General features: G+C 41.5%; 1 protein-coding gene across 1 annotated transcript in view; it reads right to left on the minus strand.

The window, feature by feature from the left end:
• LOC118938905 (ice nucleation protein-like) overlaps positions 1-24,172 on the minus strand; it is a 39,394-nt gene extending 15,222 nt beyond the window's left edge. Inside the window, exons 1-2 of the mRNA XM_036945566.1 lie at positions 23,951-24,172; positions 23,044-23,906 (exon numbers count right to left, since the gene is read on the minus strand). Coding sequence (XP_036801461.1) covers positions 23,044-23,906; positions 23,951-24,168 — 1,081 coding nt within the window. The 5' untranslated portion in view covers positions 24,169-24,172. The remainder of the gene's footprint in view (positions 1-23,043; positions 23,907-23,950) is intronic.
• Between the last annotated feature and the right edge of the window lie 377 nt (positions 24,173-24,549).

The raw sequence follows: 24,549 nt of genomic DNA on the forward strand, positions 1-24,549 counted from the left end.
CCAGTCTGTTACCTGTCTGTTACCTGAGGAGGGTCTTAATACCAGTCTGTTACCTGAGGAGGGTCTTAATACAAGTCTGTTACCAGTCTGTTACCTGAGGAGGGTCTTAATACCAGTCTGTTACCTGAGGAGGGTCTTAATGCCTGTCTTTTACCTGTCTGTTACCTGAGGAGGGTCTTAATACCAGTCTGTTACCAGTCTGTTACCTGAGGAGGGTCTTAATACCAGTCTGTTACCAGTCTGTTACCTGAGGAGGGTCTTAATACCAGTCTGTTACCAGTCTGTTACCTGAGGAGGGTCTTAATACCAGTCTGTTACCTGAGGAGGGTCTTAATGCCTGTCTTTTACCAGTCTGTTACCTGAGGAGGGTCTTAATACCAGTCTGTTACCAGTCTGTTACCTGAGGAGGGTCTTAATACCAGTCTGTTACCAGTCTGTTACCTGAGGAGGGTCTTAATACCAGTCTGTTACCTGAGGAGGGTCTTAATACCAGTCTGTTACCAGTCTGTTACCTGAGGAGGGTCTTAATACCAGTCTGTTACCTGAGGAGGGTCTTAATACCAGTCTGTTACCAGTCTGTTACCTGAGGAGGGTCTGAATACCAGTCTGTTACCTGAGGAGGGTCGTAATACCAGTCTGTTACCAGTCTGTTACCTGAGGAGGGTCTTAATACCCGTCTGTTACCAGTCTGTTACCTGAGGAGGGTCTTAATACCAGTCTGTTACCAGTCTGATACCTGAGGAGGGTCTTAATACCAGTCTGTTACCTGAGGAGGGTCTTAATACCAGTCTGTTACCTGAGGAGGGTCTTAATACCAGTCTGTTACCTGAGGAGGGTCTTAATACCAGTCTGTTACCTGAGGAGGGTCTTAATACCAGTCTGTTACCAGTCTGTTACCTGAGGAGGGTCTGAATACCAGTCTGTTACCTGAGGAGGGTCTTAATACCAGTCTGTTACCAGTCTGTTACCTGAGGAGGGTCTTAATACCCGTCTGTTACCAGTCTGTTACCTGAGGAGGGTCTTAATACCAGTCTGTTACCAGTCTGATACCTGAGGAGGGTCTTAATACCAGTCTGTTACCTGAGGAGGGTCTTAATACCAGTCTGTTACCAGTCTGTTACCAGTCTGTTACCTGAGGAGGGTCTTAATACCAGTCTGTTACCTGAGGAGGGTCTTAATACCAGTCTGTTACCTGAGGAGGGTCTTAATACCTGTCTGTTACCTGAGGAGGGTCTTAATACCAGTCTGTTACCTGAGGAGGGTCTTAATGCCAGTCTGTTACCTGAGGAGGGTCTTAATACCAGTCTGTTACCTGAGGAGGGACTTAATACCAGTCTGTTACCAGTCTGTTACCTGAGGAGGGTCTTAATACCAGTCTGTTACCAGTCTGTTACCTGAGGAGGGTCTTAATACCAGTATGTTACCTGTCTGTTACATGAGGAGGGTCTTAATACCAGTCTGTTACCAGTCTGTTACGTGAGGAGGGTCTTAATACCAGTCTGTTACCTGAAGAGGGTCTTAATACCAGTCTGTTACCAGTCTGTTACCTGAGGAGGGTCTTAATACCAGTCTGTTACCCGAGGAGGGTCTTAATACCAGTCTGTTACCAGTCTGTTACCAGTCTGTTACCAGTCTGTTACCTGAGGAGGGTCTTAATACCAGTCTGTTACCTGAGGAGGGTCTTAATACCAGTCTGTTAGCAGTCTGTTACCTGAGGAGGGTCTTAATACCAGTCTGTTACCTGAGAAGACGCTAGATCAATCAGTTGAAATTAAGAGGATTGGAGCGAAGGAATGTTGTTTGAATGAATGTTTGGCCTGTGGATTGTTATTAGGGTGAACAAGGAGAAGACAGAGAGAGGAGGAGAGGACTGTGAGAGAAGAGGAGAGCACAGAGAGAGGAGGAGAGGAGGAGGAGAGCACAGAGAGAGGAGGAGAGCACAGAGAGAGGAGGAGGAGAGGACAGAGGGAGGAGGAAAGGACAGAGAGAGGAGGAGAGGAGGAGGAGAGCACAGAGAGAGGATGAGAGGACAGAGGGAGGAGGAGAGGAAGAGGAGAGCACAGAGAGAGGAGGAGAGGGAAGAGGAGAGGACAGAGGGAGGAGCGGAGGAGGAGAGGACAGAGAGAGGAGGAGAGGACAGAGGGAGGGTTGAGGACAGAGCGAGGAGGAGAGGAGAGACACTAGTCATGCATCATGTCTGACTGTTGTGACCAGTCCATCTAGACAAGCATCAAAGCATCAGGAACAAACCACTCTGTACCAGAGGACAAACGTACATCGTGCTCAATACTGATAACCTGATCTGTGCAGTGTGATGGATGGCACCTCGTCTCTCGTCTTGTCTGTTCTGTTTACACTCCTTCTCTAAGTGGCAATAGACGCTACGCCGGTTCACTTTGGAGAGGGTCACACTTCTGAGAGACCAGATCAATTCATTTCAAGGAAAGTAAAAAACGATTTCACTCAATGTATGTTAGCGTGGGAGAGATTAGACAGTGGTCTGATAGACTAGGCCTGTCCTCTTACGCTGATACATGATCATCGGGAATGAACTAACGAATGAACAAATGAATGAATAAGTGAGTGAGGGAATTAATGAACGAATGAATAATTGAGTGAGGGAATTAATGAATAGGTGAGTGAGTGTATGAATGAATAAGTGAGTGAGTGAATGAATGAACGAATGAATGAATAAGTGAGTGAGTGAATGAATGAACGAATGAATAAGTGAGTGAGGGAATTAATGAACGAATGAATAAGTGAGTGAGTGAATGAATGAACGAATGAATAAGTGAGTGAGTGAATGAATGAACGAATGAATAAGTGAGTGAGGGAATTAATGAATAGGTGAGTGAGTGTATGAATGAATAAGTGAGTGAGTGAATGAATGAACGAATGAATGAATAAGTGAGTGAGTGAATGAATGAACGAATGAATAAGTGAGTGAGGGAATTAATGAACGAATGAATAATTGAGTGAGTGTATGAATGAATAAGTGAATGAGTGAATGAATGAACGAATGAATAAGCGAGTGAGGGAATTAATGAACGAATGAATAATTGAGTGAGTGAATGAATGAATAAGTGAGTGAGTGAATGAAAGAATAAGTGAGTGAGTGAGTGAATGAATGAATGAATAAGTGAGTGAATGAATAGGTGAGTGAATGAATGGGGAGATCTGTGTTGATCTAAGGACCCATAGCTATACTGACTGATTACCTGGCTGAATAGATTTATCAGAAGCTTCTCTAGAGATATTGTGTTAGCAGAAGCTTCTCTAGAGATATTGTGTTAGCAGAAGGCTCTCTAGAGATATTGTGTTAGCAGAAGCTTCTCTAGAGATATTGTGTTAGCAGAAGGCTTTCTGATGAATCTCCAGGCATATCTAGGTTATCCTTCTAAAATAATTAACCTGTTCTCACTGAGGCGATGGAGAGAGTGTCAGAGAAAGGGAGGGAGAAAGAGGGGAGAGAGAGTGACAGAGACAGAGGCACAATCTGAGAGAGAACGAGAGGAATGAGAGAGAGACAGTCTGAGAGAGAAAGATAGAGAGAGAGGAATGAGAGAGACAGTCTGAGAGAGAGGAATGAGACAGTCTGAGAGAGAAAGATAGAGAGAGAGGAATGAGAGGGAGACAGGCAGACAGAGAGAGACAGTCTGAGAGACAGGCAGACAGAGAGAGAGGAATGAGAGACAGGGAGACAGACTAACAGAGAGACTACAATTACTTAGGTTTAAAAATAAGCTCAACTGGACACCTTAATGAGGCAGTGAATGAACTGAGAGAGAAAGCACGCAGGGCATTCTACACCATTACAAAACTAATTCTAATTGAAATACCTATTAAAATGTGTCTAAAACTAATTGAATGTGTCATTGAACCAATTGCACTTTATGGCAGTGAGGTGTGGGGTCCACTTGCAAAACAAGATTTCCTCAAATGGGACAAACACCCCATTGAAACCCTGCATGCAGAGTTCTGTAAGATTCTCCTACATGTCCAGAGGAAAACTACAAACAATGCATGCAGGGCAGAATTAGGCCAAAATCCACTAATAATAAAAACTCAAAAAAGAGCTATTCAGTTTTGGAAACATCTAAAATACAGCGACCCCCTCTCATATCATTACCAAGCCCTGCAATGCCAAGAGCTGAGCAAAGAAAAGAGTCCCCTCATCCAGCTGGTCCTGAGTTCACTAACCTGTTCTACTAACACACTGAAGCCTCAGTCCCCTCATCCAGCTGGTCCTGGGGCTGAGTTCACTAACCTGTTCTACTAACACACTGAAGCCTCAGTCCCCTCATCCAGCTGGTCCTGAGTTCACTAACCTGTTCTACTAACACACTGAAGCCTCAGTCCCCTCATCCAGCTGGTCCTGAGTTCACTAACCTGTTCTACTAACACACTGAAGCCTCAGTCCCCTCATCCAGCTGGTCCTGGGGCTGAGTTCACTAACCTGTTCTACTGACACACTGAAGCCTCAGTCCCCTCATCCAGCTGGTCCTGAGTTCACTAACCTGTTCTACTAACACACTGAAGCCTCAGTCCCCTCATCCAGCTGGTCCTGTGGCTGAGTTCACTAACCTGTTCTACTAACACACTGAAGCCTCAGTCCCCTCATCCAGCTGGTCCTGAGTTTACTAACCTGTTCTACTAACACATTGAAGCCTCAGTTCCCTCATCCAGCTGGTCCTGAGTTCACTAACCTGTTCTACTAACACACTGAAGCCTCAGTCCCCTCATCCAGCTGGTCCTGGGGCTGAGTTCACTAACCTGTTCTACTAACACACTGAAGCCTCAGTCCCCTCATCCAGCTGGTCCTGAGTTCACTAACCTGTTCTACTAACACACTAAAGCCTCAGTCCCCTCATCCAGATGTTCCTGAGTTCACTAACCTGTTCTACTAACACACTGAAGCCTCAGTCCCCTCATCCAGCTGGTCCTGAGTTCACTAACCTGTTCTACTAACACACTGAAGCCTCAGTCCCCTCATCCAGCTGGTCCTGGGGCTGAGTTCACTAACCTGTTCTACTAACACACTGAAGCCTCAGTCCCCTCATCCAGCTGGTCCTGAGTTCACTAACCTGTTCTACTAACACACTAAAGCCTCAGTCCCCTCATCCAGATGTTCCTGAGTTCACTAACCTGTTCTACTAACACACTGAAGCCTCAGTCCCCTCATCCAGCTGGTCCTGAGTTCACTAACCTGTTCTACTAACACACTGAAGCCTCAGTCCCCTCATCCAGCTGGTCCTGGGGCTGAGTTCACTAACCTGTTCTACTAACACACTGAAGCCTCAGTCCCCTCATCCAGCTGGTCCTGCGTTCACTAACCTGTTCTACTAACACACTGAAGCCTCAGTTCCCTCATCCAGCTGGTCCTGAGTTCACTAACCTGTTCTACTAACACACTGAAGCCTCAGTCCCCTCATCCAGCTGGTCCTGGGGCTGAGTTCACTAACCTGTTCTACTAACACACTGAAGCCTCAGTCCCCTCATCCAGCTGGTCCTGAGTTCACTAACCTGTTCTACTAACACACTAAAGCCTCAGTCCCCTCATCCAGATGTTCCTGAGTTCACTAACCTGTTCTACTAACACACTGAAGCCTCAGTCCCCTCATCCAGCTGGTCCTGAGTTCACTAACCTGTTCTACTAACACACTGAAGCCTCAGTCCCCTCATCCAGCTGGTCCTGAGTTCACTAACCTGTTCTACTAACACACTGAAGCCTCAGTCCCCTCATCCAGCTGGTCCTGGTGCTGAGTTCACTAACCTGTTCTACTAACACACTGAAGCCTCAGTTCCCTCATCCAGCTGGTCCTGAGTTCACTAACCTGTTCTACTAACACACTGAAGCCTCAGTCCCCTCATCCAGCTGGTCCTGGGGCTGAGTTCACTAACCTGTTCTACTAACACACTGAAGCCTCAGTCCCCTCATCCAGCTGGTCCTGGGACTGAGTTCACTAACCTGTTCTACTAACACACTGAAGCCTCAGTCCCCTCATCCAGCTGGTCCTGGGGCTGAGTTCACTAACCTGTTCTACTAACACACTGAAGCCTCAGTCCCCTCATCCAGCTGGTCCTGGGGCTGAGTTCACAAACCTGTTCTACTAACACACTGAAGCCTCAGTCCCCTCATCCAGCTGGTCCTGAGTTCACTAACCTGTTCTACTAACACACTGAAGCCTCAGTCCCCTCATCCAGCTGGTCCTGGGGCTGAGTTCACTAACCTGTTCTACTAACACACTGAAGCCTCAGTCCCCTCATCCAGCTGGTCCTGGGGCTGAGTTCACTAACCTGTTCTACTAACACACTGAAGCCTCAGTCCCCTCATCCAGCTGGTCCTGGGGCTGAGTTCACTAACCTGTTCACTGCAAAATGCAGTGTTTTCTGGCCCTAAACCAACAGTACACAACAGTACACTGTGGCTAACTATATGACCATGGTTACTGATTAAAACCTTAGAAATACCGTGACACAGTACAGGCTCAGTGAGCACAGCCTTGCCATTGAGAAGGGTAGACACAGGAAAACTTGGCTCCCTGTAGAGGAAAGGCTTAGCAACCACAGCAGAACCTGGCTCCCTGTAGAGGAACGACTGTGCAACCACTGCACCACAGCAGAACCTGGCTCCCTGTAGAGGAAACGCTGTGCAACCACAGCATAACCTGGCTCCCTGTAGAGGAAAGGCTGTGCAACCACTGCACCACAGCAGAACCTGGCTCCCTGTAGAGGAAAGGCTGTGCAACCACTGCACCACAGCAGAACCTGGCTCCCTGTAGAAGAAAGGCTGTGCAACCACTGCACCACAGCAGAACCTGGCTCCCTGTAGAGGAAAGGCTGTGCAACCACTGCACCACAGCAGAACCTGGCTCCCTGTAGAGGAAAGGCTGTGCAACCACTGTACCACAGCAGAACCTGGCTCCCTGTAGAGGAAAGGCTGTGCAACCACTGCACCACAGCAGAACCTGGCTCCCTGTAGAGGAAAGGCTGTGCAACCACTGCACCACAGCAGAACCTGGTTCCCCGTAGAGGAAAGGCTGTGCAACCACTGCACCACAGCAGAACCTGGCTCCCTGTAGAGGAAAGGCTGTGCAACCACTGCACCACAGCAGAACCTGGCTCCCTGTAGAGGAAAGGCTGTGCAACCACTGCACAACAGCAGAACCTGAGACGGTGCTGCATTTCCTGACAAAATGTCAAAAATATAAAACAATTACAGAGGGTCAATTCCCCAAATGTGAAACCCTTATTCCACGTTCCAAAGACCTCTCTGATGAGGACAGGCTACCCGTCCTGTTGGGGGAGGATGCAGAGAGCTGTGGGTTGGCAGAGCACTACATTGAAGACCTCTCTGATGAGGACAGGCTACCCGTCCTGTTGGGGGAGGACATAGAGAGCTGTGGGTTGGCAGAGCACTACATTGCTGCCTGACATAAGATGAGACCCAGTGTCTGACAGACCAATCAACCTGCACATGTCCTCTATGCTTATTGTTATTGGTCAATATAAGGATATTTTGACCCCTTGGTTATTGTTGTTACTGTTGTCCCGTTGACCATTTAGATTCTTATTATTTTCATATTGTAAATATCCAAAATAAACTTTGGCAATATGGACATTGGTACGTCATGCCGATAAAGACAATTGAATTGAATTGACTGAGAGAGAAAGAGAGAGAGAGAGAGGGATAAGAGAGAGGGAGACCGGCAGAAAGAGAGAGATTTGTGACCTGTTGCCACGAGAAAAGGGCAACCAGTGAAGAACAAACACCATTGTAAATACAACCCATATTTATGCTTATTTATTTTCCCTTGTGTACTTTAACCATTTGTACATTATTACAACACTGTGTATATATTTATATAATATGACATTTGTAATGTCTTTATTGTTTTGAAACATCTGTATGTGTAATGTTTACTGTTCATTTTTATTGTTTATTTCACTTTTGTATATTATCTACCTCACTTGCTTTGGCAATGTTAACACATGTTTCCCATGCCAATAAAGCCCCTTGAATTGAATTGAATTGACAGAGAGAGAAAGAGAGAGAGGGGGACAGGTAGACAGAGAGAGAGAGAGATAGAGAGAGAGGAAGAAGAGAGAGGGAGACAGGCAGACAGAGAGAGAGAGAGGGAGACAGGAAGATAGAGAGGAAGAAGAGAGAGGGAGACAGGCAGACAGAAAGAGAAAGATAGAGAGAGGGAGTTAGGCAGACAGAGACAGTCAGAGATAGAGGAATAAGAGAGAGGGAGACAGGCAGACTGAGAGAGAAAGATAGAGAGGTAGAAGAGAGAGGGAGACGGCAGACAGAGAGAGAGAGAGGGAGACAGGCAGACAGAGAGAGGAAGAAGAGAAAGAGAGAGAGAGACAGGCAGACAGAGAGAGGAAGAAGAGGACCAGTGTGCCTGTGATGTAATCTGTTTCTCTCTAGTTTACTCTACTGTCTAAATCCATTCCACTGGAGTCCTGGTAGCCACGGTTTCCTTCCAGCCCCCCAGTGAGAGGCAGTGAGGAGGGGAATGGAGAGAGGAGGGGGGACAGAGTGACGCTCCAGGATTGGATCATTTCTGGTTGTCAGGACTAGAGGAGGCTGGTAAGGAAGGGAGGCAGAAAGGAGCAGCTCTCTCATTCTGCTGTTTGGACTGTCTCTGGAGAGGAACACACAGAACTAACACACAGAGGACTAACACACAGAGGACTAACACACAGAGGACTAACACACAGAGAACTAACACACAGAGGACTAACACAGAGCTAACACAGAGAACTGAAATACAGAACTAACACAGATCAGTAACACAGAACTAACACATATAATTAACTCACAGAACTAACACAGAGAATCAACACAGATAATTAACTCACAGAACTAAAACATAGAGTTAACTCACAGAACTAACACAGAGAATAAACTCACAGAACTAACACATAGAATTAACTCACAGAAATAACACAGAGAATTAACTCACAGAACTAACACATAGAATTAATTCACAGTACTAACACAAACAACTAACAAAAAACATAACACTGTAGCTGACACCACCTATTGATTTTACAATTATACAATTATTCTCCGCCTAACATACCATTAAAAAGTCCCCGCAAAACACCAGTCTCAACATCAACAGTGAAGAGGCGACTCTGGGATGCTGTCCTTCTAGGCAGAGTTGCAAAGAAAAAGCCATATCTCAGACTGGCCAATAAAAATAAAAGATTAAGATGGGCAAAAGAACACAGACACTGGACAGAGGAACTCTGCCTAGAAGGCCAGCATCCCGGAGTCGCCTCTTCACTGTTGACATTGAGACTATTGAGACTATGTAATGAAGCTATCAGTTGAGGACTTGTTAGGCATCTGTTTCTCAAAATAGACACTCTAATGTACTTGTCCTCTTGCTCAGTTGTGCACCGGGGCCTCCCACTCCTCTTTCTATTCTGGTTAGAGCCAGTTTGTGCTGTTCTGTGAAGGGAGTAGTACACAGCATTGTACGAGATCTTCAGTTTCTTGGCAATTTCTCACATGGAATAGCCTTCATTTCTCAGAACTAGAATAGACTGACGAGTTTCTGAAGAAATATCTTTGTTTCTGGCTATTTTGAGCCTGTTATCGAACCCACTAATGCTGATGCTCCAGATACTCAACTTGTCTAAAGAAGGCCAGTTTTATTGCTTCTATAATCAGAACAACAGTTTTCAGCTGTGCTCACATAATTGCAAAAGGGTTTTCTAATGATCAATTAACATTTTAAAATGATAAACTTGGATTAGCTAAAACAATGTGCCATTGGAACGCAGGAGTGATGGTTTCTGATAATGGGCCTCTGTACACCTATGTAGATATTTCATTAAAAATCAGCCGTTTCCAGCAACAAAAGTCATTTACAACATTAACAATGTCAACACTGTACTTCTGATCAATTTGTATGTTATTTTAATGGACCGTTTATTAAAAGACATTTTCTTCAAAAACAAGGACCCCAAACCTCTGAACGGTAGTGTAGGTATTCCTCTTGTCCAGATGGGACAGGACAGTGTGCAGTGTGATGGCGATTGCATCACCTGTGGACCTGTTGGGGCGGTATGCAAACTGAAGTGGGTCTAGGGTGTCAGGTAAGGTGGAGGTGATATGAGGATCCTCTCAAAGCACTTCATGATGACAGTAGTGAGTGCTACGGGGTGGAAGTAATTTAGTTCAGTTATCTTTGCCTTTATGGGTAGTGGAACAATGATAGCCATCTTAAAGATGGGACAACAGACTGGGATCGGCAGAGATTGAATATGTCAGTAAATACCCCCGCCAGCTGGTCTGGGCAGTCCTTGTTAGCGGGCCGCGACGGTGGCACTGTATTATCCTCAAAGCGGGCAATGAAGGTGTTTAGTTTGTCTGGAAGCGTGACGTCGGTGTCCGTGACGTGGCTGGATTTCTTCTTGTAGTCTGTGATTTCCTGTAGACCCTGCCACATACGTCTCGTGTCTGAGCCAGTGAATTGCAACTCCACTTTGTCCTTGTACTGACATTTCGCTTGTTTGATTGCTTTGCGGAGGGAATAACTACACTTGATATTTGGCCATATTTCCAGACCACTTTCCATGGTTAAATGCGGTGGATCGCGCTTTCAGTTTTGCGCAAATGCTGCCATCCATCCACGGTTTCTGGTTAGGGTAGGTTTTAATAGTCACAGTGGGAACAACATCTCCTATGCACATCTTTATAAATGCACTCACCGAGTCAGCGTATAGGTCTATGTTGTTCTCTGTGGCTGACCGGAACATATTCCAGTCTGCCTGATCAAAACAATCTTGAAGCGTGGCTTCCGGATTGGTCGGCCCAGCGTTGAATAGTCCTCGTCACTAGTACATCCTGTTTGAGTTTCTGCCTATAAGACGGAAGGAGCAAGATGGCGTCGTGGTCGGATTTTTCCCGAAGGGAGGGCAGGGGAGGGCTTGGTATGCATCGCAGAAGTTAGAGTAGCAGTGGTCGAGGGTATTGGGCATGAGCGGAGAGCAATCAATATGCTAGTAGAATTTAGTGAGCCTTGTTCTCAAATTTGGTATTAAGACCCTCCTCAGGTAACAATAAATGCAGCCTCAGGATGTTTGGTTTCCAGTTTACATAGAGTCCAGTGAAGTTCCTTCAGGGCCGTCTTGGTGTCCACTTGAGGTGGAACGTACACAGCTGTGACTATAACTGACGAGAATTATCTTGGTAGTTAAAATGGCCGGCATTTTATTGTGAGGAATAATAGATCGGGTGAGCAGAAGGACTTGAGTTCCTGTATGTTGTTATGATTACACCATGAGCCGTAAATCATAAAGCATACACACCCGCCCTTCCTCTTCCCTGAGAGGTGTTTATCTCTGTCGATGTGATGCATGGAGAAGCCCGGTGACTGAACCGATTCCGACAACATATTCCGAGAGAGCCATGTTTCTGTGAAACAGAGAATGTTTCAATCTCTGGAAGGCAACCCTTGCTCGAATTTCGTCTACCTTGTTGTCAAGAGACTGGACATTGGCGAGTAGTATACTCGGGAGTGGTGGGCGATGTGCACATCTACGGAGCCTGGCCAGGTGGTCGCTTCGTCTGCCCCTTCCTCCGGTTCCGTTGTTTTGGGTTGACTGGAATTAGATCCATTGTCCTGGGTGGTGGTCCGAACAGAGGATCCGCTTCAGGAAAGTCATATTCCTGGTTATATCCAAAAGTTTTTCCCGAGTGTATATAATAAGACTTAAGATTTCCTGGCGTAACATTGCAAGAAATGATACACGAAAATACGAAATACTGCATAGTTTCCTAAGAACTCGAAGCGAGGCGACCAGCTCTGTCGGAGCCATCTTGCCTTCTATATATAAATATGGTGATTCTCCACATAACATACTATACATAAATATGATGATTCTCCACCTAACATACTATATATATATGATGATGCTCCACCTAACATACTATATATATATATATATATATGATGTTTCTCCACCTAACATACTATATATAAATATGATGATTCTCCACCTAACATACTATATATAAATATGATGATTCTCCACATAACATACTATATATAAATATGATGATTCTCCACATAACATACTATATATAAATATGATGATTCCCCACATAACACACTATATATATAAATATGATGATTCCCCACATACATACTATATATATGATGATTCTCCACCTAACATACTATGAATATGATGATTCTCCACATAACACACTATATATATGATGATTCTCCACATAACATACTATAAATATGATGATTCTCCACATAACATACTATATATATGATGATTCTCCACATAACATACTATAAATATGATGATTCTCCACCTAACATACTATATATATGATGATGCTCCACCTAACATACTATATATATATATATATATGATGTTTCTCCACCTAACATACTATATATAAATATGATGATTCTCCACCTAACATACTATAAATATGATGATTCTCCACCTAACATACTATATATATATATATATATGATGTTTCTCCACCTAACATACTATATATAAATATGATGATTCTCCACCTAACATACTATATATAAATATGATGATTCTCCACATAACATACTATATATAAATATGATGATTCTCCACATAACATACTATATATAAATATGATGATTCCCCACATAACACACTATATATATAAATATGATGATTCCCCACATACATACTATATATATGATGATTCTCCACCTAACATACTATAAATATGATGATTCTCCACATAACACACTATATATATGATGATTCTCCACATAACATACTATATATATGATGATTCTCCACATAACATACTATAAATATGATGATTCTCCACATAACATACTATATATATAAATATGATGATTCTCCACATAACATACTATATATATGATGATTCTCCACATAACATACTATAAATATGATGATTCTCCACATAACATACTATATATGATGATTCTCCACATAACATACTATAAATATGATGATTCTCCACCTAACATACTATATATATGATGATTCCCCACATACATACTATATATATGATGATTCTCCACATAACATACTATATATATGATGATTCTCCACATAACATACTATATATATATGATGATTCTCCACCTAACATACTATATATATGATGATTCTCCACATAACATACTATATATAGAAACGTGATGCTTCTCCACATAACACACTATATATATATAAATATGATGATTCTCCACATAACATACTATATATAAATATGATGATTCTCCACATAACACACTATATATATGATGATTCTCCACATACATACTATATATATATAAATATGATGATTCCCCACATACATACTATATATATGATGATTCTCCACATAACATACTATATATATGATGATTCTCCACATAACATACTATATATATGATGATTCTCCACCTAACATACTATAAATATGATGATTCTCCACATAACACACTATATATATGATGATTCTCCACATAACATACTATATATATGATGATTCTCCACATAACATACTATAAATATGATGATTCTCCACATAACATACTATATATATAAATATGATGATTCTCCACATAACATACTATATGTATGATGATTCTCCACATAACATACCATAAATATGATGATTCTCCACATAACATACTATATATATGATGATTCTCCACATAACATACTATAAATATGATGATTCTCCACCTAACATACTATAAATATGATGATTCCCCACATACATACTATATATATGATGATTCTCCACATAACATACTATATATATGATGATTCTCCACATAACATACTATATATATATGATGATTCTCCACCTAACATACTATATATATGATGATTCTCCACATAACATACTATATATATGATGATTCTCCACATACATACTATATATATATAAATATGATGATTCCCCACATACATACTATATATATGATGATTCTCCACCTAACATACTATATATATGATGATTCTCCACATAACATACTATAAATATGATGATTCTCCACATAACATACTATATATATAAATATGATGATTCTCCACATAACATACTATATATATGATGATTCTCCACATAACATACTATAAATATGATGATTCTCCACATAACATACTATAAATATGATGATTCTCCACATAACATACTATATATATGATGATTCTCCACATAACATACTATAAATATGATGATTCTCCACATAACACACTATATATATAAATATGATGATTCTCCACATAACATACTATAAATATGATGATTCTCCACATAACACACTATATATATAAATATGATGATTCTCCACCTAACATACTATAAATATGATGATTCTCCACCTAACATACTATATATATATATATATATGATGTTTCTCCACCTAACATACTATATATAAATATGATGATTCTCCACCTAACATACTATATATAAATATGATGATTCTCCACATAACATACTATATATAAATATGATGATTCTCCACATAACATACTATATATAAATATGATGATTCCCCACATAACACACTATATATATAAATATGATGATTCCCCACATACATACTATATATATGATGATTCTCCACCTAACATACTATAAATATGATGATTCTCCACATAACACACTATATATATGATGATTCTCCACATAACATACTATATATATGATGATTCTCCACATAACATACTATAAATATGATGATTCTCCACATAACATACTATATATATAAATATGATGATTCTCCACATAACATACTATATATATGATGATTCTCCACATAACATACTATAAATATGATGATTCTCCACATAACATACTATATATGATGATTCTCCACATAACATACTATAAATATGATGATTCTCCACCTAACATACTATATATATGATGATTCCCCACATACATACTATATATATGATGATTCTCCACATAACATACTATATATATGATGATTCTCCACATAACATACTATATATATATGATGATTCTCCACCTAACATACTATATATATGATGATTCTCCACATAACATACTATATATAGAAACGTGATGCTTCTCCACATAACACACTATATATATATAAATATGATGATTCTCCACATAACACACTATATATATGATGATTCTCCACATACATACTATAAATATGATGATTCTCCACATACATACTATATATATATAAATATGATGATTCCCCACATACATACTATATATATGATGATTCTCCACATAACATACTATATATATGATGATTCTCCACATAACATACTATATATATGATGATTCTCCACCTAACATACTATAAATATGATGATTCTCCACATAACACACTATATATATGATGATTCTCCACATAACATACTATATATATGATGATTCTCCACATAACATACTATAAATATGATGATTCTCCACATAACATACTATATATATAAATATGATGATTCTCCACATAACATACTATATGTATGATGATTCTCCACATAACATACCATAAATATGATGATTCTCCACATAACATACTATATATATATAAATATGATGATTCTCCACATAACATACTATATATATGATGATTCTCCACATAACATACTATAAATATGATGATTCTCCACCTAACATACTATAAATATGATGATTCCCCACATACATACTATATATATGATGATTCTCCACATAACATACTATATATATGATGATTCTCCACATACATACTATATATATATAAATATGATGATTCCCCACATACATACTATATATATGATGATTCTCCACCTAACATACTATATATATGATGATTCTCCACATAACATACTATATATATATGATGATTCTCCACCTAACATACTATATATATGATGATTCTCCACATAACATACTATATATATGATGATTCTCCACATAACATACTATATATAGAAATATGATGATTCTCCACATAACACACTATATATATAAATATGATGATTCTCCACATAACACACTATATATATGATGATTCTCCACATACATACTATATATATGATGATTCTCCACATAACATACTATATATATATGATGATTCTCCACCTAACATACTATATATATGATGATTCTCCACATAACATACTATATATAGAAACGTGATGCTTCTCCACATAACACACTATATATATATAAATATGATGATTCTCCACATAACACACTATATATATGATGATTCTCCACATACATACTATAAATATGATGATTCTCCACATACATACTATATATATATAAATATGATGATTCCCCACATACATACTATATATATGATGATTCTCCACATAACATACTATATATATGATGATTCTCCACATAACATACTATATATATGATGATTCTCCACCTAACATACTATAAATATGATGATTCTCCACATAACACACTATATATATGATGATTCTCCACATAACATACTATATATATGATGATTCTCCACATAACATACTATAAATATGATGATTCTCCACATAACATACTATATATATAAATATGATGATTCTCCACATAACATACTATATGTATGATGATTCTCCACATAACATACCATAAATATGATGATTCTCCACATAACATACTATATATATATAAATATGATGATTCTCCACATAACATACTATATATATGATGATTCTCCACATAACATACTATAAATATGATGATTCTCCACCTAACATACTATAAATATGATGATTCCCCACATACATACTATATATATGATGATTCTCCACATAACATACTATATATATGATGATTCTCCACATACATACTATATATATATAAATATGATGATTCCCCACATACATACTATATATATGATGATTCTCCACCTAACATACTATATATATGATGATTCTCCACATAACATACTATATATATATGATGATTCTCCACCTAACATACTATATATATGATGATTCTCCACATAACATACTATATATAGAAATATGATGATTCTCCACATAACACACTATATATATAAATATGATGATTCTCCACATAACACACTATATATATGATGATTCTCCACATACATACTATATATATATAAATATGATGATTCCCCACATACATACTATATATATGATGATTCTCCACATAACACACTATATATATGATGATTCTCCACATAACACACTATATATATGATGATTCTCCACATAACACACTATAAATATGATGATTCCCCACATACATACTATATATATGATGATTCTCCACATAACACACTATATATATGATGATTCTCCACATAACATACTATATATATAAATATGATGATTCTCCACATAACACACTATATATATGATGATTCTCCACATACATACTATATATATATAAATATGATGATTCCCCACATACATACTATATATATGATGATTCTCCACATAACACACTATATATATGATGATTCTCCACATAACACACTATATATATGATGATTCTCCACATAACATACTATATATAAATATGGTGATACTCCACCTAACATACTGTCATGACGTTGACCTGGGGGTAGGTTTATGACAGTCATAAATACCTCTTACCCCCTTTTTCCTCTCTCTCTACAACTAAATCCCTTGGTTAACACAGAGATTCTGGGAACATCAGAAGGTGGGGGAAATGAACTATATTCTGGTAATCCGACCAATTGAACATATGCGGTGGTACTTAATGAATATGATGTCAGTTCGGTTGTCATCTGAGACATTCTCATCAATGATAAGATGACATAAACTCTACAGTGGAAAGTCTACACATCAGAGTTATCGGATTCACATGGAATTGTGGTTCAATTTAAATGTTTGTATATGAAATTATTCGAGATGGGATGAAATGTGATTTTAGCTTCTAAAATGTGAGATTTGGGTTTTCATAAGTTTAGGGCTCTGCTCAATCAGTGGCCCGCCCCTGTGAAGGGACATGGGCTATAAGAATGTTCAAACACGCCCTCCTCTCCCTTCCTATATAAATTACATCCTGGATGTGAGGATGTGTCGTGGAAATTTCCTGTATTTACCAAATCATGAGAGCAAACCACACACAAGTCAGAGTTATCATAAAGTCCATCTTTAATTATATGAGCTCATGCACAACCCTGTGACTCTCAGATCAATTCAGTGTCTATAAATGAATTCTATGAGAGTCCCTTACACATTGCAACTGAGATCCTTTATAGCAAAGACACACATAGCCACAACAGCATTGGCTATAAATTATCGTTCAGCTTTGTCTCCTAAACTATGTTCTTATCTCGCTCTCAGGACCATAAAACAAAACCTATCAACAGGCATATATCAAATGTACCCCTCCTGGACAAGATCACAGAGACACAGTGACTGGCACACAGACATTGTGGAGCCAAGAGATAATTGGTTTAAAAGATATGTTTACGTATGAAGACAATCTTGACCTCTCCCCTCTCTGCGGCCCAAGTAACTGACCACATGTCAGAGAACAGATAACTGCAACCGGCCAACAGTATTATACAAAAATAGACATTCTGATGAGAAGTAACTCACAAGCATATAATGAATATAAAACATCTTATCTACGTTACCCAACTAATTCTGATTATTCCCCAACAGACGACGGTCCGATGTCAGAATGGTTCAGATAATAACTACAGAACGAAGCCAACATCAGCGTGAGCTTTGGTTGCGAATGGTATGAACTTTGAACTCTTATTCACCACAGAAGTGATGTCTTCTAGCCGTTGAGTTAGCAACAGCAGCTGCAAACGCAGGTTAGGAAGGAACAGACAGAGTATCCCATCTACCACACAACAACGTTACTACAACGTATCCAATTACCAGCAGAGACATTCTTCAAATGACAAAAGACTTGGTTGGGCAACACGGCTTTCCATCTACCACCAACCTACTGAAGCGCAGCTCAGAGTAAATATTTATTGCATTTTCCTTTTCCAAATGGGCAGTAATTTAGAATGTATAAGATACTGTATTTACGATAGCACAGCTTCGCCCTTTGTTCCTCAGTCTTCCCGCTCTTTCACTCAAACCCAGCCCCTTTTCCTTTGTGTAACAAGCTGTCATTTCTGTTCCGCCCGCTAGGGATGTTTTCCTTCATGAGATAATTTGTAATCAAGTTATGATTTAATTATGTGTATGTGTAATTCTGTGTGATTAGTTAGGTATTTAGTAAATAAATAATTAAACCCAATTTCGTATTGCTGATTCAACTTGTTAGCCAGGGTTCGTGCAGATAACCAAGAATTTACAACTGTCAGATGAGCCTGAATTAAGGTGACGATTAAAAGGCTGATCTAAAATGTGCAGTTTTGTCACACAACACAATGCCACAGATGCCTCAATTTTTGAGGGAGCGTGGTATTGGCTTGCTAACTTCATGGATTTTCGACCAAAGCTGTTAAAAGATAGAATTGAATGTTCATTTGTCTACCATATGCCGCCTCCAACATTGTTTTAGAGAATTTGGCAGTACGTCCAACCGGCCTCACAACTGAAGTGCATGGCGTTGTGTTGGTGAGCGGTTTGCTGATGTCAACATTGTGAACAGAGTTCCCCATAGTGGAGGTGGGGTTATGGTATGGGGCAGGCATAAGCTACAGACAACAAACACAATCACATTTTATCGATGGCAATTTGAATGCAAAAAAAAACATGATGAGATCCTGAGGCCCATTATGAGGGCCCATTTCTATCATACTATATGTAAAGATGATGATTCTCCACCTATCATACTATATATATATATATATATAAAGACAATCTCAGTATCTGTCTTCTTAAGATATCGACCCTTTAGCAGTAATGATTACTGAGAAGAACCCTTTGGGTACCATTGAGTCTTTACCAGGAAATGAATGATGGTATCATTCCAATAGGAGGACGATTATACAGAGGAAATGACTTCCTGTGAATGCGTGTTGAATGGCCTCTCAGTGAAATGGCTTTCAGATGGAATGGCTTCTTGTCTGACATAGACGAAAGACTGGATCTGTGTGATTTGACATGAAAAGGTTTGATGAACGATGTCACTTCTTATAGATGCAAGCTGCCAATTGACAGCAGGTTAAAGTAGCCAGTACGGTATAAATTCCCTTTCCTCATTTCAAATCGTCGCACCTTATTGCACAGATCTGAAAGAACTGAGCATATTTCTTTGAGTTGCAGGTTTCTCCAATCAGTGCAGATGAAGAGAGAAGACAGTTGTCTCATGGAGGCAGGATGGACTGATGTGGGGCCTTTTGGTGGATTGTTCTATATATTTAAAGTTGCGCTGTGCATAAATCGCTCTGTCATTTCCTGGTTGCTATAACTCGAATAGTTTGCCTAATTTCAGTTTATGTGACAAAAAAAAGCAAGTATAGTGTAGAGAATCATTGTGCTAATTATTTATTTTACCTTTATTTTAACTAGACAAGTCAGTTAAGAACAAATTCTTATTTTTAATGGTGGCCAAGGAACAGTGGGTTAACTGGTCTAGGAACAGTGGGTTAACTGGTCTAGGAACAGTGGGTTAACTGGTCTAGGAACAGTGGGTTAACTGGTCTAGGAACAGTGGGTTAACTGGTCTATGAACAGTGGGTTAACTGGTCTAGGAACAGTGGGTTAACTGGTCTATGAACAGTGGGTTAACTGGTCTAGGAACAGTGGGTTAACTGGTCTAGGAACAGTAGGTTAACTGCCTCGTTCAGGGGCAGAATGACAGATTATTACCATGTCAGGCTCGGGGATTCAACCTTTCGGTTACAAGTCCAACACTCTAACCAGTAGGCTACCTGCCGCCCCCTGCTGCCAGCTAAACTGCTGTGAAATAGCTTAGAAGTAGAGCACATAGAACATATCTACAGTTTCCCCTGAGCGATGAAGCAGAGACCTCGAGTTCTATAGCTGAAGGAGACAGAGATGGGGAAAAAGAGAAGAGTTTGATTCGATTGGTTGTTGTTCACTCTCACAATAACAGACTCCGATTCATCAGTAGAATGGGAAGGAAGAAATATTCTCCCTGAACACCCTTTCAGTGCTTGTTACATCAACATACCTTACAAGAGAGGTATGAAGTGGTATGGTTTTGCTTCCTGTTGGTCGAGAGGGACTCTCTCTGTTGTTGATTGGTTGGTCCAGAGGGACTCTGTTGCTGAATGGTTAGTCCTTCAGAGGCCTTCTTCTTTCTTCTGTCTGTCCTCCATTGTGAGAACAGTTGTGATCAGTCAGTCGGTCTTTAAGAGCCCTCAAAGTGGAGTGAGGCCTTAGTCAGATAATCATCTGTCTGTCTGTCTGTCTGTCTGTCTGTCTGTCTGTCTGTCTGTCTGTCTGGTTTGGTAATATAGACAGTACTCTGGTTATCTGGTTTGGTAATATAGACAGTACTCTGGTTATCTGGTTTGGTAATATAGACAGTACTCTGGTTATCTGGTTTGGTAATATAGACAGTACTCTGGTTATCTGGTTTGGTAATATAGACAGTACTCTGGTTATCTGGTTTGGTAATATAGACAGTACTCTGGTTATCTGGTTTGGTAATATAGACAGTACTCTGGTTATCTGGTTTGGTAACACAAAGCTCAACTGGAGCTGAGGATAATGCCTGTGATTTGCTCTGTGTTTTACCCTAGCAGGCTACTCTGGTCCTGCGGTTTGTCTACCTGTGGCTTGTTTAGCTAGCAGGTAAACTGATGATCTACACCTTCCTGCGAGAACACAGTTTCCCCTGAGCGATGAAGCAGAGACTTCGAGTTCTATAGCTGAAGGAGACAGAGATGGGGGGAAAAAGAGAAGAGTTTGATTCGATTGGTTGTTGTTCACTCTCACAATAACAGACTCCGATTCATCAGTGGAATGGGAAGGAAGGAATCGTCTCCCTGAACACCCTTTCAGTGCTTGTTCCTTCAACATACCTTACAATGAAGTGGTATGAAGTGGTATGATTTTGCTTCCTGTGGCTGAACGGTTGGTCAAGATGGACTCTTGTCTGTTGTTGATTGGTTGGTCGAGAGGGATTCTGGTGAGAATGTCTGGTGAGTGTGCAGGCCATGGAAGACCTGGGACATATTCAGCTTCCAGGAAGTGTGTACAGATCCTAGTGACATGGGGGCCGTTCATTATCATGCTGAAACACTGAGGTGATGGAGGCAGATTAATGGCACGACAAAGGACCTCAGGATCTCGTCACGGAATCTCTGTGCAGTCAAATTGCCTTCGATAAAATGCAATGGTGTTCGTTGTCTGTAGTTTATGCCTGCCCCCCATACCATAACCCCACTACCATCATGGGGCACTCTGTTCACAACGTTGACATCAACCAACCGCTCACCCACACAATGCCATACTGCCTGGTACAATGCCATACTGCCTGGTACAACGCCATACTGCCTGGTACAACGCCATACTGACTGGTACAATGCCTGGTACAATGCCTGGTACAATGCCTGGTACAATGCCTGGCACAATGCCATACTCCCTGGTACAATGCCACACTGCCTGGTACAATGCCTGGTACAATGCCTGGTACAATGCCATACTGCCTGGTACAATGCCATACTGCCTGGTACAATGCCTGGTACAATGCCATACTGCCTGGTACAATGCAATACTGACTGGTACAATGCCATACTGCCTGGTACAATGCGTGGTACAATGCCATACTGCCTGGTACAATGCCTGGGACAATGCCATACTGCCTGGTACAATGCCATACTGCCTGGTACAATGCCATACTGCCTGGTACAATGCCTGGTACAATGCCATACTGCCTGGTACAATGCCATACTGACTGGTACAATGCCATACTGCCTGGTACAATGCCATACTGCCTGGTACAATGCCATACTGCCTGGTACAATGCCATCCTGCCTGGTACAATGCCTGGTACAATGCCTGGTACAATGCCATACTGCCTGGTACAATGCCATACTGACTGGTACAATGCCATACAGCCTGGTACAATGCCATACTGCCTGGTACAATGCCATACTGCCTGGTACAATGCCATACTGCCTGGTACAATGCCATACTGCCTGTTACAATGCCTGGTACAATGCCATACTGTCCGGTACAACGCCATACTGCCCGGTACAATGCCATACTGCCTGGTCTCCAGCATGCCATACAGCCTGGTCTCCATCATGCCATACTGCCTGGTCTCCAGCATGCCATACTGCCTGGTCTCCAGCATGCCATACTGCCTGGTCTCCATCGTGCCATACTGCCTGGTCTCCAGCGTGCCATACTGCCTGGTCTCCAGCGTGCCATACTGCATGGTCTCCAGCATGCCATACTGCCTGGTCTCCAGCATGCCATACTGCATGGTCTCCATCAAGCCATACTGCCTGGTCTCCAGCGTGCCATACTGCCTGGTCTCCAGTGTGCCATACTGCATGGTCTCCAGCATGCCATACTGCATGGTCTCCATCATGCCATACTGCCTGGTCTCCAGCATGCCATACTGCCTGGTCTCCAGCATGCCATACTGCCTGGTCTCCATCGTGCCATACTGCCTGGTCTCCAGCGTGTCATACTGCCTGGTCTCCAGCATGCCATACTGCCTGGTCTCCAGCGTGCCATACTGCCTGCTCTCCATCGTGCCATACTGCCTGGTCTCCAGCATGCCATACTGCCTGGTCTCCATCATGCCATACTGCCTGGTCTCCAGCGTGCCATACTGCCTGGTCTCCAGTGTGCCATACTGCCTGGTCTCCAGCATGCCATACTGCCTGGTCTCCATCATGCCATACTGCCTGGTCTCCAGCGTGCCATACTGCCTGGTCTCCAGCGTGCCATACTGCCAGGTCTCCAGTGTGCCATACTGCCTGGTCTCCAGCATGCCATACTGCCTGGTCTCCAGCATGCCATACTGCCTGGTCTCCAGCATGCCATACTGCCCGGTACAATGCCATACTGCCTGGTCTCCAGCGTGCCATACTGCCTGGTCTCCAGCGTGCCATACTGCCTGGTCTCCAGCATGCCATACTGCCTGGTCTCCATCATGCCATACTGCCTGGTCTCCAGCGTGCCATACTGCCTGGTCTCCAGCGTGCCATACTGCCTGGTCTCCAGCGTGCCATACTGCCTGGTCTCCAGCGTGCCATACTGCCTGGTCTCCAGCGTGCCAGTGGCCATCAAAGGTGAGCATTTCCCCACTGCAGTTGGTTACAACGCCGAACTGCGGTCAGGTCAAGACCCTGGTGATGATGACGAGCACCGTCATCATCTGTCTCCTCTCCCGAACATCACTGTCAACGGATTGGTGAGGGATGCAGACTGTCTCCTCTCCCGAACATCACTGTCAACGGATTGGTGAGGGATGCAGACTGTCTCCTCTCCCGAACATCACTGTCAACGGATTGGTGAGGGATGAAGACTGTCTCCTCTCCCGAACATCACTGTCAACGGATTGGTGAGGGATGCAGACTGTCTCCTCTCCCGAACATCACTGTCAACGGATTGGTGAGGGATGCAGACTGTCTCCTCTCCCGAACATCACTGTCAACGGATTGGTGA

Source organism: Oncorhynchus mykiss, chromosome 15 (genome assembly GCF_013265735.2).
Source record: "Oncorhynchus mykiss isolate Arlee chromosome 15, USDA_OmykA_1.1, whole genome shotgun sequence".
Classification (NCBI taxonomy): domain Eukaryota; kingdom Metazoa; phylum Chordata; class Actinopteri; order Salmoniformes; family Salmonidae; genus Oncorhynchus; species Oncorhynchus mykiss.